The following is an 18343-nucleotide window of genomic DNA, read 5'->3' on the forward strand; positions in this document are numbered from 1 at the left end:
TCCCTGGTTATTAACTTGATTGTTAAATATTTATCATGACCTCTTAGAGTGCTGATGTCCCATCTTAGTGTCCCCATGCCCAGGTAAGAACACACTGGATTAATTGATTGATCCACTATAGGAACAAGAAACAGCAGAACAGCTTTCTAAAATAAGATGCTCTGGCTGACATTATTTCGATAGATCCTTTTCCTTCTGAAACAATGCAGCTGTAAATATACATCATTTGCTATGAGTGATGGTGATGATATGCCATATATCATGTCCCCCATTCATCCAAATGCAAGTCATATAAAATCAGCAGTGACTGAAAAAAAATATCTATGAAAAATGGAGAACACTTTTGGACAAAATTCATAAAGTTAACAAAATCTGACTTCCTTTCTTTTACCAGTCAAAGTGGTTTTAAATTGCAAGAGCACAACAATGGCTTGCATCATTCTCCGAACTTGTGCGTCGGCTGCGTGTGAACGCTGCACGGCATATTGTGCCTAACAGATGGACAGCCACCAACTGATCCTCAGTTCCTCCCCGATTTCATCATGAGGGACAAAAACACCTTTGAAGGCATCTGCTCGGCGCATCACTTGAGTTTCGAGTGTGATTATCAGAGTCACCAGACTGTGTTTAGACTGCAGGGAGATGTAATAGTGCACATAAGTTGCAGCCTCCCATCAGATGGCAAGGCTTAAAGGGAAATAATGATTTTCTAATCAGTTATGATAGCCAGATTTATGGATTAAAGACAGAGGCAGTCACTGGGGGAAAAAATTAAGCTATATATGCGCAAGTTTACATTTCATTTTCATATATAGCACAGTCTCTTAAAGGCAAATCCATATTCTGCAGCAAAGTATGTCTTTATCTCGCCCTCACAGACGCACTGTGATCATAGGCAGAATTTTTGCATTAGTGTGACAAAAGCCAAACTGTGGGGCCCCAGCAGGGTCAGCTCACATGTGCAGTTTATATGCTAATGTGACACGGCCTCTTTCCCATACAGTAGAGATTTGATCAAACACTGAACCCGACAATGTGAAAATGTCTCCATGTGACTCAGTCAAGTACAATAAGTCTGCAGTGTTGACAGAAAATGAAATCCTATCGAATCATGCAGAGGCTTTGTATGTACAGTATGTTGTTCTTATATATTCACTACCTTTGAACTGGAGGTCAATGCAGAGCTTAAAAGAGAGTAAATATTAGACAGGAAGTGGACAAAATCAAGACATGCTAATATAAATGCTAATATGTCTTTGTGTCTGTTAGATGCAACTGCTTGTTAAAATGTTCACCATATCAAAGGTATTAAGAGATAATATGTCAGTTAAGTCTTCATAGCTTGTTTCTTCTGCCCCCTTGTGGCCAAAAATTAGTTGTTTCAAGTTTAAAGTGTGGAGATACACAACCGCGAGTACAATAGATACTGAGTTCTCTGGAATTTTTGGTATTTTTCAAACTTATTTTCCTTTTTTTTTTTTTTTATGTTTCTTTTTACTTTTAGTGGACATAATCGGTGCATAATTGCCCTGATTGGTTATGTTGTAGCCTGTTTTACCACTGTTGGCTTCAGCGATCTCATTCAATACTGAGCTGATGTACATGGGTGTGTCCTTAACTCAAATATCCTCCAAGGTGAAATAAAGCTCCCTGTGCTGAACTATAAGTGAAAATCTAATAATGGCAAAGTAAATATCTATAACTATAACTATAACTATTTTCTAATAGATATCGACATTTTTAGACTCTATCTTTAAATTCTACTTTATACTAATTCTGTCTGAATTCTACTGTAAAAAGGACATAAATAAATAATAACCACAAGCTCTTAGTCCGAAGAATCTTCCTCCCAGCGGTGTGGAGGAATCTTTAAAACAGCATTTAGATGTTGGGAAATGAAAGTCCCCAAAAGCTTAATGGGACAGTTAACAGTATAAATAAAACACAAAAAATATAAATAATTGAAAAAAATAAGTTTTTGTTTTGTGTGAGAGGTGAACAGTGCATCGAAAAACATTTTACGTCTAAAATCCTCTCGACGGCTCTCTTAGTTGGTACAAAAATAATGGGACGCCACAGTCACAGACAGAGTAGCATGCATATTATCAGGAGCCTGTATGTTTCCGTCATGTATGCAGAGATATGATTAAATCCGGCAGTATATTTTGTCATATTTCCAGTGGTGAGATAGTGATAGTGATAGTGATAGTGATACTAACTGTACTCAAGTGCCAAAAGTAACTGTATTATATTATACTTACTTAAATATTTAAAAAAAAAAAACAATCATCAGAATTATGGTGATGATGTTTACTTCTTCATAGCATATACCACCTTAAAAATAAAGCCTAAAATATACTTTAAGAAACACAAGGTTCTTTGTTACAACTTCAAGGTTTTGAAGAACAAAATCCATTTTTTTTCTTCTTCCTTTCGTCCCTATTGAAAGTTGGGGAAATATAAAAACTCAAGTTAGGTTCCGACACTCCAAAACACTTAAACACATCACAACTTAACTAACTAGATTTTTAATGTGTAATAATTCTTTATATCATTGTTTTAACTGCAATATTTGGTGCAATATTTCAACCACAGCACACCTCTGTGCAATTATTCAAATGTGCAATATTCTTCCAACTCTTGAATGTACATTTATCATGTTACACATTGCATATATTGTATATATACTCTTATTGTTAATCTTGCTTATGCATATCTTTGTAGTTCATTGTTGCAGCTTTACACACATATTTATATCTTCATATTTTTAGCTCACACACTACTTTTATACACTGCATTGTAGCATTGGTCTCAGTTTTATATTTTACAAAATTTACACAATCAGCACATTATCAAAATTATAATGTAAATATTCTCATTTCAGTACTAATCATTTATCACTGTATTTCTTACATTTATATTTTTACAGACTTACGTAGTCAGCATACTATCCATACTTAATATTTTTCTAATATATAATATTTACATACTGTGTTTATTGTTTACTCTTACTGTATTATATTCCTGTATATTTATGCTCGCTCTTATCTCTATTTGCGATATTTCTCTATGCTGGCATCTGAGCGACTGTAACGAGCCACAATTTCCCTGCCGGGACCAATAAAGTATTTTTGATTCTGTGAGTGATGTGATGTAGCGACGGCTTCATGCAACAACCTCTGTGACTGCTTAAATTCAGCTGCATCAAATCAATGCAACATGGATTCACAGTTTCAGCCAGCTGTCAACCTGTCAGTCAACCTGACATCCCTCAGTCTGAGGAATACCCAGATGCCAATTGTGAACATCAGACCAAGTTGTATTGATGCAGAGAACAGAGCAACCTCTTAGCAATATGGAGCTATCAGTTACAGCAGACGCAGGTTGTCAGAGAAGGAAAAGGAGAGCGAAACTCTGTGCGTGCGTGTGTGCATGTGTGTGTGTATAATTGTGTGCATGTGTGTGAGAACAAAGTGGTTGTCAGGAGCAGTTAGAAACTGGCTGGCCTGTCTGGCAGGGGAACATCCATCAACAAACCCTCTTAACTGAGTGGAAACAACACGCTATCTCATAACTCCTCACATGAGCCGCACTGCTGCAGTTTGCAGTTTGAGGTGCCCTTGTGCCCAAAATGTTTCTCCTTGATGTGTAATTACAGCTAAATACGTTGTGCTGAACGCCTGCTGGATTTAGCTTTTTAATAGAAAAAGTCTCCCCAAAGCACCTCAACACTGTTACAAAACCTCTTAGTGATGTAACTTGCACTCTGGGGCTCATCTGCAGTGCAAAAAATGCCAAATTTGCCCAAAGAAATGTCTGTAATTAGGCCCTTAAAATCTTATTTTCTTAAAATCAGTGCAAAGATTCACCTTGTTCAAAGGATTTTTTTTATTTTTTTTTATTTTTTAAAGAAGCTTAATTTTCTGGCACAATTGCCTGCATTTACTTACCATTTGAGATCTAAAACTTACATTATTAATTCAGCCTCTTATTTGCTCTAATCAATAACTAAACTGGTCTTAATATGGGACGTCGTCATTAGTTCTTTTCACACAAACCACACACACACTAATCAAACATATACAAAAAACACAGAGCCATGGTGAAGTGCTGCCAAGCTAAAATTTAGGGACATTTTGACTTTTAAAGACAAATTGAGGCCAGAAAATAATCCTATGACTCATGAAAAATGTTACGCTACAAAGAATTTCTTCAAACCTGAAATACATGTAGATTCATACATGATGGTTGCAGTGCGCTTTCGTCTTATTCTAACGTAAAGTGGCAATACAGTTTCTGACTGATTTATAGCACCAGAAAGCATATAGTTGTGATATCAGTGGCAGAAAATCAGGGCATTCTTCCTATACTCACTGTTTTGTTCACAATCATACAGGGAGGAATTCATTTTAAGAGGCAGAGATAGTAATTTCTGCACAGACAGGGGGCTGAATAGACCGCATTGCCTCAAAGAATAGAATGCAATACAGTCGCATACTCGGCTTGTGGCGCCTGCATTTTGGAGATCGTCATCAGTAGTCTGTGAGATACGTTTTTCAGTGTTTTTTTTGGTGAAGAGAAACACATCACAGTTTCTCAACACACAATTTGTCTGTAAAAAAGTGTAATAATGATCCCTGTATATTTATACGCAGTATTTAAGGGACATTTACTCTGTTTTTTTAAAAAAACGAAGTAAAATCCAATGTCTGTTATGACTTAAATTATTAAATCTGCACCATTTCTCACTGATGTGGATTGTGCAAAGGTTCTACAGCTAGAAAAGGGAAGATGCTCCAAACGCACGTCATTACTTCCCACTTATTAGACATAAATGTGATTTTTAATCAAATGATTTCAAATTCATTGGCTACTACAGCAGTATCCACACCTCTAAGGGGGTTTTCTACAAGATATTGGAACAAAGCCTCAGGGATTTGCTCCCATTCAGCCACAAGAGCATTACTGAGTCCGCTGATGTTGGGCGATAACACTGGCTCGCAGTCGGTGTTTCAGTTCATTCCTAAAGGTGTTGGATGGGGCTGAGGTCAGGGCTTTGTGTTCTTTGTGGACTCGACTTTGTGCAGGGGCACAAGTCATATGGAAACAGAACAAGGACCTTCTGAATTGAGCTGTTGCCGCAAAGTTGGGAGCACGCTGAAGCATGCAGGCCCAAACAAAGAAAACAGCCCCAGACTGACAGCACACAAAAATATACAAAAGACAGCGGTGTCCTAGTTGATTAAGTAAAATCAGAAATTTTAAGTACGTTCAATTCAATGCAATGTATTATTTGGCTCAGAGAGCAATTTGTGGTGCAGCAAGTGCAAAAGCACAGAAATATACAACAGTTGACATTATTCTGTGCACAGGGTAATTTGCACCTGTTCAAGCTCCAGAGGAGCAGATTAATAAGTGTCCACCATAACTCCATAAGACCTATTATAATTTGGTGGGTATTAAAAATGACAACATCTAATAATGTAAACCATTTCTAATGTGGTATACATCACCATCAACAGGTCATGACAGTCACAATAATGCAGCATCAGCGGAGCGGATCATCCGAAAGTTTTGAATCCACAGTTTCTCTGTGAAATCGTGGACCTCCCAGAAATCCCCCATATGTGGCTGCTTCCACGTATAAGGGGCTCGCCTTTACATTATCGCTCACATAACACGCCTACGTGGCCTTCAATTGGAAATAATGACGGCTAGTGTCGTGGCTGCAATAGAAATAAACCTGCTAATGTTTTGAACATCCATCGCAATGTTTCTTATCGCGGGAGCATAATATCACTCACTGGAAAGTCATCTCGCAATTGTGTTTATCCACATTTCAAAAATATGGCTTAAGTTTTGCAAAAATCTGTAATTAAACCCAACTATTATCACAGAGGCATAACAAAGAGAGCATGCACCGAGTTTGGGTTTGGCTCTGTTACAACTCTCTCGGGCTCAGACGTAAATATGGTGCAGTCAGATCTATAGACCTTGTTTTGAGTAGTTTCGTGTAGAAACTATGAACTACACTTGCAAGCCATGTCACCATGCAGAAGTAACTCTGAAACTCAGTCCAAAACCATCTCACTTGATAAATAGCACTGCAGGTAAGAGAAAAAATATGTGTTTTTTGATTTGGGGGTGAGCTGTTCCTCTAAGAGTAAGCTTTTCCGTTAACCTGATGAGCACAAAAAAGATCTTCAAACCCAGGGATTCAATTAGCTGTTCCATCTCGAATCTGATATCCCCAGAAAGGAGAAAAATAAACTGTCTTTGGTCAAACAAGCCACTGTCCTTGAGGAATGATTTATGGAGTGAGATTATCCTGAAGCTCATCTCAGCTGGTCAGAATACCCAATTAATCCACACCAACTTTCAAAACTGCATCTGATGAGGCCAGAACATATTCTAATATCCCCAAAGCTCCTAAAATACCTCATATCCTCCGCAAACAGCTCCTTTAATGGGCAGTCTGCTGGCGGCCCCACAGTGGCCGCTACAACCCAGCTTGTGTCGAGACTTGGAGCGGAACAGTGGTTCTGCTTGAGCACACATAGTCAACGCGGGGAGGGACGGATTAGGACGAGGTACAAGCTGGAGACACCACCTGCCTCGACCTCTACTTTCTGCCTGACTCCCGCTGGCCCACCATGTTTGGAAGTGCCACATTAAACAGCTCAGGTTCATCCGAGTCCATAACAAACGCCCCGGGACAGGAACAGGTCGCTGCCAGGAGGTGACGAAGCGTTTTAGGCCTCGCTGCTTTGACACCTGCCACTCTACGCCGGCGATGTTTTGCTCTGACACCCGTCTAGATCTCTGAGGATTATGTGGAAAAACTGAATTTATTTTACAATAGTAGAGCCTGCTTTCCCACCACGCCCTCAACATCCTCAGAAACATTAACTGCAATTGTCTGCGACAGAAAATCATAAACAAGGGCACAGTGATTACTGTCTTTGCGACTGAATTATAGTGCGCACACATCGGCAGTTGTATTGACTGATTTGGCTCTGGCAGCACATAAAACCATGTCATGGAGCTTTATGAGCTTGAATATAAACAGATGGCCTATTGATCAAACTTTCATGTAACTCTGCAAACACAATACTTGAAGGTCATTCTGAAATTAAACTTAAAATAACTAAAGAAACTGTCCAATATGTGTGTGTGCAGGGATATGTGTGTAAACCAGGGATACTGAACTTGCTTTGCTTGGGCTGCAGGCCAGTCGCAGCAGCCCCATACATGTTTGTCAGATTTGAGGACATTTCTAGGATTTTAGGACATTTCTGAGATTTTGGTATGTTTTGAGAATTTTAGGACATTTTAAGGATTTTAGGAAATTTATTGAATTTGAGGGATTCTGGGTTTCTGGGATCTTAGTACATTTGAGTGTTTTTATGATTTCATGAGTTTTCTATGACTGTATAAGGAGGATTTTATGATGTTCCTAGAATTTTAGAAAGTGTCTAGTATATTAGGAGATTTCGAGGACTTTTACAGTTTTCTATGATTTTGACATTTATAGGATTTTAGGACATTTGACTTAGTACGGAGCTCTGTTGGGGTATGAATCCTCCACTGGCACTTTTTGATGCTGTTTTATGCATTCTGGCACTCTACACATACTTTGCAAAAACTATTCCCAGTATGAATCACTTTATTTTTTGTGAATTAGAAAGTGGTTGGGGGGCCACCTGGCACCTTATTGGGGGCCAGATATGGCCTGCAGGCAGTAAGTTGACTATCACTGCAGAACTAAACAAAGGAGATATATGGGGACGGCGTTTCTGAAGAAAGCAATGTTGCACAAGCTGACTTCAATGAGGTCTACTGACCTTCACTAAACAAGTCCGTTATAACAAGAAAGAGTACCCATGTGGAAGATAACAGTGACATTTCAGTGGGTGACACAGCAAATATTGCACAAGAGCGTGGACCGCACACAAGGACAGAGATACTGACATACACACGTTACTGTTTCCATTGTTCGTGTTGGGATTGATTGTGAAACGTAATGGGCATGTCTTTGCATAATAATGGCTGTGTAAACAAAGCGACGTGTGGTGTATGGTGCCGTGACCCCCTCCCCAACACACACTCCTCTCCGTTCTGTGCTGTGTACCTGGTGTCAACAGGATGACGGAGGTGACGATCAGCGAGCAGATGACCAGAATGACAAGAAGGGCGATCGCTATTCCCTTCCAGTTCCTCTGCGGAGGGTTACTGCCCACCAGCTCCTGCAGAGACACAGAGAGGAAGAGAAAAGACATGGTCAGAACTGTAAAAAGACTATTGTGGGAGCGAATCAGAGTTACGAAGCAAGAAGGAGAACAAAATGGAAGAAAATTGAAACAACATGCGGGATGTGAGAAAGAAAAGAGAGAAACATCTAAAGAGACTGAAGAAAAGGAAAATAATCAGAGGTAAATAGCAAACTCATGAAAGGGACCGCTGGGGGTGTCAGTCAAGGACGAACGTGAGTCAGTCGCAGCATCTCGGTTCTCAAGGAGACATGCCAGCAGCAGCAGCAGCGGGAGGAGGAGGGGGGAGAATTCTTAATGAGCCGAGCATCAGCAGCCATCACCCCCAAACGAATGTGACAGATAAAAATGGAGCCCAAGACACGTTGGTGAATTGCATGCTTGACAAAAGCTCGACAACAGCAGAGAGAATCTCTGGGGTTGGGAAAATGAGTCTGAGTTATGAGGAACCTTGAGGGGAATTTTTCTTTTTTCTGGTCTGAGCGACAAATTCAGAAATGAACTTATTGCCATTTAATATTGTTATAAGTGAATTCTGAGGGATGAATATGGCACGAGACAAAGTATCACCGCAGGATATGAAATAAAAACAATAGGGGCAAAGTGGTTTTAGGCTTCATGTCCTTGCTCAAATCAAATAATGTGCAGAAGGGAAATGCATTTGACACACGGTAATGTGCAGCAGGTGGCTAGGTTCGGTGAAAAATTACATGAGCACATAGTTTTCACAATATATTACAGTAATAATTCAAGACAGTCCAGTCAGCAGCTATAGGTGAATCTGGATGTCCTCCAAACTTAACGCTCAGAGCTACATGTACTAAACTCTCCTTATTCTACAGTTATTCAACAGCTAAATTTGCTGGTAAAATCTGTATCTTGCTATACCTAAGATTAAATAAGTGTAGCCTGTTTTGTTTTCATGATAATAGCCTAATAGAAATGTACAAAGATGGTGAAATTTTATTTCAATAAAAACAAAGTATTAGTTAAATAACTTAATGCAACAAAATCTCAGGTAGACTCAAAACATAAAACTATCAGAGAAGAAGTTAATCTGGCTGGCTAGCTTGCGCAGGCTACTTTTTTTTAACCCCTCACCTGCTACAGTTGTTATTAGGTGTTAGCAAACAATTTTTTAAGCAGACTGCAAGAATTGTCTCCAATTTTGGATTCTTCATTCACCACAGTCAAAGTTTTCCTCACAAACTCAATATAGTATAAATTCAATATAGTTTTAAATTCTGTGCCAGCTGAAGCATGATGGTGATGCTACTGAACCCCTTGAGCAAATTAAACACCCAGAGATAATTGGCTCAATTTGTGAATTTTAAGACAAATCATCCCTGAAAGTTTCCACCTCAAGCTGCTTGGTCTGGCTCACACACAGATCCACCAACGCCAAAACCACAACCAAGAGGGACCCTGCAGAAAGAGTCCAGCGCCCAAACTATTAGTGGAGGATTAATAAGTTCTTAATTAGTTTATAGAGGATAAAAAGAACGAAGCAGAGCATGTGCTTCGGGGACCTGTGGCTGGAGCCTTAATGAATACACGCTAAGGCTTTAATGAAGCTGAATGGCTGAGCTATGAAGCAAACCTTTTAGTGACCTCGTTCCCACCTTAATTGAAAGGGGCCCAAGACATCATTAGCCTGGAGATAAGAGCAATCGAGGGTATTTACCAGACTGCCCATTACACACATTCATTACAAGTTAGTTAGCTGTAGATGCAGAGCAGCGACAGCCACAAGGGCACGACAAAAGAACAAGTAAAAATTAAACATGTTGTTTTACATGTAATGTATCTATTCAGTTTGTGAACTAGGGAGTGCAGATGGTGAGTGATTTGCTCTCAGTAAGAGGGGTTCGATAAGCTTTTGACAGATTATAAAGGATAAATGTGATTGAGCTGTTTCATAAATCTTTTTCAGCTGCAAGTTCCCATCTAAAAGTTTTCTTTTAATTATATCCTCAGTATTTTCAACACAGTAAAACAATAGTTATTTTGGATGATACAAGTAAAATTTATGTTGTAGACATCAGTTTTTTTATTTGAACTATTTAAACTTTTCTGAAACAGCCTGGTCTGGCTAATGGCTAGAAATATTAGGATACCCATGAGCCACTGCAAAAAACAAAACAAAACAAAACAAAACCAAAACAGCCAGTTAGAAGTAAAAATGTACATTTCTGCAACAATACATTTTCTAGGCACAAAAAAAGAGAAAATATCATGTTTTGGCTTAAAAAACCCAATGTCTGGGTGCAATCCAAGGAGAAAAGCAGCCTCTTCTCTGTTAAAAAAAAAAACGCTTTTCATGGCACTATCCCCACTGATGGTCGCTACAAAACACCTATGATTTGAGCATATAAAGCTGATAAACACACAAAGACAGGCTGCTACAAAACACCCGTTTTGGAGTGTAAAAAGCCGATGGATATACAGACTCACACACACACACACACACACACACACACACACACACACACACACACACAACACAAACACACACACACACACACACACAAACACACATGGATCTTTATTTGAAGCCTGAAGAAAATAGACTGGCTTCTACAAAACTCCAACGATTAATGCTTAAGAAGCTGATAGAAAAACAGAAACAGGTGGCCGCAAAAACACCTATGATTAACAATATAACTTTTTAACAATAAAGACCCAGAAATTTTATATCACACTTACTTTTCCTTTTGTACTCTAGATTCAATGAGTGGGTCATGACCATCCAGGAGATCCAGCAGCTTGTGCAAAATCAAACAATAGACCAAGCCTGAGTGACAACAGAAGTTGTTGTCACTCATGTCATTAATATTCAACAATAAATCATCTTCCTCATGGGTCCAAACTCAAACAAATGCACCACAAAGTCTCCAATAAAACAATGGTGAGCAGAACAAATTATTGCAAAATGAATAGATCTATAAACAAACAACAAACATGCCCACTCATGAGTTCAGTCGGTTCTTCTTGAGAGGGGATCATTTCAGCTGATAAAATGCATTGTTGTGGGTGATGAGCTGACAGTCTGCGATGTGATTTATTTTCTATAATTCTGTGCTCAGCCATCTCTCTGAAACAATCTTTATGTGTTTCTGCAGAACTGAAAATCCTGCTGGAGATTTTATGAGAGAGGCATTGAGCCCTCTGCTGATTGTTGTAGTCGATAGTATATGTGGGATTTACAATATGGAAATAGTGAAAAAATTGGAGAAAAAAAATGCTCTATAGAGAGCAACTACTTACATGCAATAATGGGATGGAAAGCAAGCATGAAAGAGTGCTCAATGTGTCTAATGCACAATAAAAGAGATGCAGAAATAACTCATACTGTGCTGAGCAATGACTGTTTATTATCTCTTCTATGTGCTGTAGATAACGCAATTGAAAGCTGGGCATGATTCCATCACAGCGTCTTAAATTTAGCAATCTTATCTCTGCGTCTGTGTGGCTGTGTGCATATGTGGAAATGCAGACTGTAGGGCAACCTCAACTAAATCTGGATGGGCTTCAGCTTGAGACATGCTGTGTAGCAAAGCTATTTGTTAAAGGTAAAGTGACCATTTAAATGTCCATGTGATTTTGTTCCATTACGCATCATACAGGAATCAACTCAGCTGCTCAGTGTAGCATCAAATCTCACAGTGTGTCTTAGACCAACGTTTTCAGGTAAAGATTTTATTGATAAAGTCACTCAATGTTTCTTACTCTGATGGGAAGAAAGTTTTTTGGACGCTAGAAGTGACCATATTTGTCAGTGAGGGTGAATTTGAGCCTGAGGACACTGCATTGGTAGTAACGTGTCAATCACAAGGTGCCCTGCTTTATTGTCTTTTTACTTAAAATGGGACCATAATGAAAAAAAAATTCTGTATTAAAGAAGACCTGAAACTGGCAATTGAGGAGAATGCTTACTGAAGTAATACATTAAGTGAGTAGATAGACTAGATAGTAGATAGACTTTTATACAATCCAATTTCTTTGAAGCCAGTGGAGTCACCCCCTGCTGACAACTGGAAAGACTGCAGATTGAAGGCACTTCACTTTTAAAGAAGTATTTGGCAGGATGGTCTTTTCATAAAACTGGGCTATATGCAGTAGAAAGACATAAATACTTTTAACGTTGGTGTTACCGTACCAGAGAAAACAAAAAAGGGCTGTGGCTTTTGCTTTTACTTAACAGCCAAAAAACCCAGGACCTTCATTGTCTCCTATTGTCGTATCTCAATGGAGATACGCTACACTGCCCCCTCACTCTCCGGTTCTCCGGCTTCATATTATGCATATCCTTAAGTTGTCAGAGAATGTGCACAAATGCGTAAAAACAAATGCAGAGTACATAAGGAAGGTGACCATGTCTATATACATATTAAACATAGAGAATAAATGAGCCCTAATATGAGTCGGTATTGGCAAGCTCATCCTAAAACAGTACGGCGGCTGGCTGGTATCAAATGATCTTGTTTTACAGTTAAACAGTGCACTAAAATATGTCTCTATAAAACTTTTAACTCAGTAACCGAATATTGGTTCATGTTTGATTAGCACTGCCTAGTTTTACTGAATAATCTCAGTTTAAGCGAGAGAAAGGGGCATCTTCTGCCAAAATATGCATTTATTGCTGGGAAACAAAGTTCAAAGACAAAGAGTCTATTTACACCTAGTACCCACATTGTTACGATACAATGGTTGAAAATTGGCAAAGTATCCCTTTAAGACCAAGAGGCCACTTCTTTTACACAGTCTATGGATTTACCACTGTCAAATAAAAGTGAGAAAAAAAGCTAAGTGGACTGTCCAATGGCAGCTGTACCACTGTAGCACAAGCAAACACATACACAGATGCTGCAAGTCTGAAAATTGCTTCTGTTATTTTCTCTCCACACTCTGCGACACTAACATCCGCCATGCTGAAAGATCTATTGCACTCTTATGATGACTAAAGAGTCAGTGTCAAACAGCATTTCCATATAGATCAACATCTCTGTGGGAAAACACTGACACTGGAAACCATCCAAAAAAATACAAAACCTCACAAGCTCCCTCTCAGACAGCGAATGAGCAGCATTCTTTTGAGGATCCATACTTTGCTGGGGTTGAAGCACAGCAATAATTGGACCCCAAACAATTCAGCCTAAAAGACCAAAGACAGAAACCTCACCAAGAACTTCAGACTTCTTTTCTGTTCCTGGGCTTGGAGGGAATAATGGTAATCACGTATTCAGCCTGGGTAAGAGTGCAGACACAGGCTGGAAACCTTGCCTAACCTTCCTGATCATGCCCCTCTGATCTGTAATTATAATAATGATTGGACTAATTAGCCAGACCTTATGTGCCGGAGTAATGACGGTGTGATTATATGGCAGAAGAGAGATGAGGTATAAAATGAGCAGTGAGGAGACAGACATCAGAGCTTACAGGAACAGTAAATAAATGACACATTGGGAGGCCGCAGGAAGACTCACTGACAGGAAAGCTTGAGGCGTGACCAGAACATGACAGGATGAGAAAAAAAAGAGTGGGACACTGCAGATGAATTCAGGACCAAAACTCAAATAAAAAACAAGATCCTGGTGTTTTCTTGTCCTCAGCAGCTGTCATGTTTAAATCACAGAGCATGCACAGGAATCATGAGTGCTGATACCGCCCCAAGGGTGTGAAATGCAACACTGTGCTGATGTCTCTCACAGTCAACAGCTGCAAAAGTTATTCTAAGAGTTTTGAGAACACAGCCATTTCAGCATTTTTATTTGTTGGACCATAAAAAATGCTGAAAGTGTGTGCATATTCGGAGTGATCTGGTACAATCATCCATCCACTTTCATCTGCTTATCCGAGACTGGGTCACAGAGGCAGCAGGTTGAGCAAAGTAATCCAGATGTCCCTCTACCCAGCAACACTTTCCAGCTCCACTGGGGGACCCTATGGCATTCCCAGGACAGATGAGAAATAAAATCCCCCCAGCATGTTCTGGGTCTTCCCCAGGGCCTTTTGGTGTATCCCCTCTAAGTGGAAGCAATCAGGAGGCATCCTGATCGAATGCCTCAATCACCTCAACTGGCCCATTTTGGCAAAGTACTCCAGATGTCCCTCTACCCAGCAACATTTTCCAGCTCCTCCTGAGAGACCGTAAGGCATTCGCAGGTCCCCCCAGCATGCTCTAGGCCTAGCCCAGGACCTCTGACTAGTTGGATGTGCCCAGAATACCTCAAACAGGGACCATCCCCATCAGATATCCAAACCACCTTAACTGGTCCATTTCAACGCAAAGTTGCAGCAGCTCTACTTGGAACTCATATCACTCATATCATTCGCAGGACCACTTAACTGATAATGCTAATCAGTTTATTTCCCTAAATCAGCACCATCACCGAAGTAGCCTTCTCTAGAACATTAAAAAAAATTATGACGATTTCTTTTCCTGCCAGAGTTGGAAACACTTGTCTGGCAGTCTATTACTGTAACATAAAAGCTGTCCAGGGGCTTCAGCTCATTCAGAATACAGCAGCCCATGTTTTGACAAGCAAAGGCAAAGGTGCTTTTCATAATATGGAAAGTAACACAAAAGAAATGCTCCCATTTACCTTACTTGAATTTCTTTGATGGATGTTCAACTCTTGTGCTGTTTAAAGAAAATATTTAGTATATAATATAAAGTAAAACCACAGACTAAATATGTATTTTTAACCAGCAAAACATGCAGATACAATATGGCGGAAATACATACCTTTTTTCCATCCTTGAGGCATGTGCTACATACAGCCCCAGCAACCTCAACCAATATGCTAGTGCAGCCTGTATCCTGAGAGGCGAAGCTCGGGGCAAAAGCCTGAACAGCACTTGCTGCAACACTCACAACTGTTCATTAGGTTTATTGCTATGAGGGCACTTTAATAACTGAAAGCAACTCAGCTGACCATATCAACTTTTTTTTTATTATTGTTATCTTCACTTTGGAGCTGCAGTCAGAGGAAACTGACCACCACCAAAATATTCAATAATTTCACTGGTTTTGAAAGCTGTTCATTATAAAACTGAATTTGAGATGGTGATCTATAAAACGCTGGACCCAGATACAATATTTGGCAAGTTTCCAGTTTATCAAACTTGAATAATTTCTTGGGTCAAAATAGTCCATCTTCTTCAGATTCACATTCTAAATATTGCAAAAATTATTCTGTACCGTAAGAAGGGGATAGCTAACCTGCTAACTAGGAGTAAATCTCTCAACATGATGGTGGTAAATGGTAATGATGGTAAAACTAATGGAAAATAAAGTCAAGTTTGAAGGGGAAAAAAGTAGCCACTTTGACAAGGAACAAGTCATCAGAGAGGCTGTATAGCGTGAGTAACTGCTCCATTTGTGCTCCCTTTATGGGATGCTAAACTAGAAATGAAGCCTTGGCCCATCTCCCACTGCCGCTTTAATAGCTCAAACTGAAATCTCTTGTGCGAGCGCGGTTACATGCGCTCTCCCTGAGGATGAAATAATAATGCCTTTGATTTCTAGCATAAGTGACTGTATAGGTCATTAATTCTGATTCTCAATGAAGACACTAAAGCAATAACATGCAAGGTATCTGCTATCTAAAGGCCCATGGGGAACAGCACGTGTACATTTCTGCATATTTTAAGTACTTTCATGCATATTTCCATTGGTTTAATTATACAACAAAGAGAGTTAATAGTGTTGCCAAAAATATAACATTGTTACACTGCACTGATCATACAATGCTTTTGAAGATGTAGGGGAACGCAGCTATGGGGGGCTTATAGAAAGCCTGAATGACAACAGACAGCAAAGAACAAAGTATTTTTCTGCTAGAATCAGACAATGGGAATTGGATGTAATGAGCCAGTCAGTTTTTAATTCATGCATTTATCCAGAGAGACCTCAACAGGCAGCCAGGGGTTCAGTGTTTCGCTCACTGACACTTTGACAGACACAAGATGGCACATGCTGTTAACAGAAACAAGTTGGCATCTAAGTGGATCAAATCTGTAACCTCGTGTTGGGTACAGACTCACCAACAGCAACCGATGCAAATCATAAAATAATTAGAGCGACGTCTCTCAGCATGACAGGTCTGAGGTTGGCTGACACAACGAGTAGCAACAGAAGCTGATGAGAGCAGCTGCTGACACTAGAGTCAACAAAACATCAGAAATTAAAGACGCATTTAGTTATTCAAGACTGTTTGTGGCTTCAGTCAATGAGGAAAACTGCAAGCAACAATTATCTGGCAGAACTGAATGAATGAATGAATCTTTTATCGCCCTATGGGGAATTCACGCTGCACAACTGAGCATAAAAGAGTTTGATAAACACATCAGCAACACGTTATATACAGTAAAAACAAGCATCATAAAAACATACAAAGCCTCAATACTTGTAAATCAAACCGGAGACAAATGATGTAATGCCTCTTTTAGTCCACATTCTGGGCATACTATACCTTTGCCCTAAAGGTAAGAATGCATATTTACACCACATAGGGTGCAGTGGGTCTGCTACAATCTCTATTATCTTCCAACCTCGTCTAAAACCCTGCCTACATTGTTCTTGTTTTCTTTTTACAGACAATGCTCCCTCCAAACACTGACTACAAAAGGTCAATAAACTCCAAATTAAGGTCTTGTAAAAGGTGGTGTAAAAACACTGGTGTGTAATCTACATAAATAAAGAATACAAACTTTCAAAACTGAATGATAAATAAGGTCTAGATTAGATTACATAGACACATAAGGTATGATTGGGGGAAGGGATCAACAAACTTTGCATTGTTTGTGTGTGTCACTTTGTATTACCTTAAGTTTGATTTTCCTCAGCAGCTCCTTGTGGGGTTTGACTCTCAGGCTGATAATTGATCAGTCTAATTAAAATCAGAAGTGATCAGAACAGATTGATGGACAGGAGGAGTAGCTGCTGCAGAGGCAAGTGAAAACAAATTTTTAGAACCAGCGTAATGAACGCTAAAGTTTCACTGCGCCTGGAGGTCTACTGCTCCATCTGTGTCTAGAGTACCCCCTGTGCTACGAGTGTGGCACAAAGGATAACCAAACAGTATATATATCACTACAGTTAACCTCATGGAAGGTCAAGCTCCAAAACCATAAATTGATATCTTGCGACAGATACTGATCTTGTGATGGGTCGCCTGAAATAAATTAATGTGCGGGAAACCCTGGGCTTTGTAATTTGATTATTCTGGTTCGGGAACCAGTAATCAATCTAAATAAACAGATATGAGCATCTGTAGGTGGCAGGACAACAAGTTGGTATTAGAAGCATTTCAGTTTTGATTAATAGTCTGAGTAGTATTAACCAATTATGTTTGAGCAGCAGGTTAACAGTCCGAGAGGAGGGTAAAAGAGGTGAAATGCACTGGCCAAAATGCAGAGTCCAAACCCACTAGCTGTCATCTCATGACGATTTTTCGTTTTTATTACCTTTTTTTTTCTTAATCTGAATTCATATGCAATTTTCTCCTCATATTGATTAACGCTGATTAACTTGGATATCCACTGGCTAAACCAGAACTCTGCGTGATGTTGTTGATGTTGTCTGTCTGATAACCATTCCGACAAGACCGACAAGTTAAGAGTACACATTCCTAATTTTTTGAGAAGTTGGATGAACATGACCAAAATCTAATGTACAATGTAAACCACTGCTGACAAAAAAGAACACCTGAAGACATAAGTAAAAACATACGCAAAGCTTCAATTTAACAAGTAACTTATGTAAAATATTTGGATAAATGAGATTAAAATTAAATTTACCTTCCTTTCTGAGTTTAAAAAAAGTTGTAACGTGTATAAAATTTCAAACATGTATTTTTTTAATAAGGATCTATTGTAAATACTTCAGTTTAATGTTTGGGTTAAATAATGACATAAATCTCTTGGTTGGCAGTAGTTTTAAATACCACATTGGCCTCCCTTCTACACTATACTAAATGACTCCATAAGAAGAGGCAGTTTAGGTGTCATTTCAGCCTATTTTTACAGTGCAGAGATGTGATTCTAATCCCCAAATAGAGGGATTTGGG

The 18343-nt window shown here is 39.3% G+C and overlaps 1 protein-coding gene across 1 annotated transcript in view; it reads right to left on the minus strand.

The window, feature by feature from the left end:
* Positions 1-18343, minus strand: part of dpp6a (dipeptidyl-peptidase 6a) — a 114445-nt gene that overhangs the window by 65597 nt on the left and 30505 nt on the right. The window contains exon 2 of the mRNA XM_042510414.1: positions 8132-8246. Coding sequence (XP_042366348.1) covers positions 8132-8246 — 115 coding nt within the window. The remainder of the gene's footprint in view (positions 1-8131; positions 8247-18343) is intronic.

The sequence above is a fragment of the Plectropomus leopardus genome, chromosome 21, assembly GCF_008729295.1.
Source record: "Plectropomus leopardus isolate mb chromosome 21, YSFRI_Pleo_2.0, whole genome shotgun sequence".
Lineage (NCBI taxonomy): Eukaryota > Metazoa > Chordata > Actinopteri > Perciformes > Serranidae > Plectropomus > Plectropomus leopardus.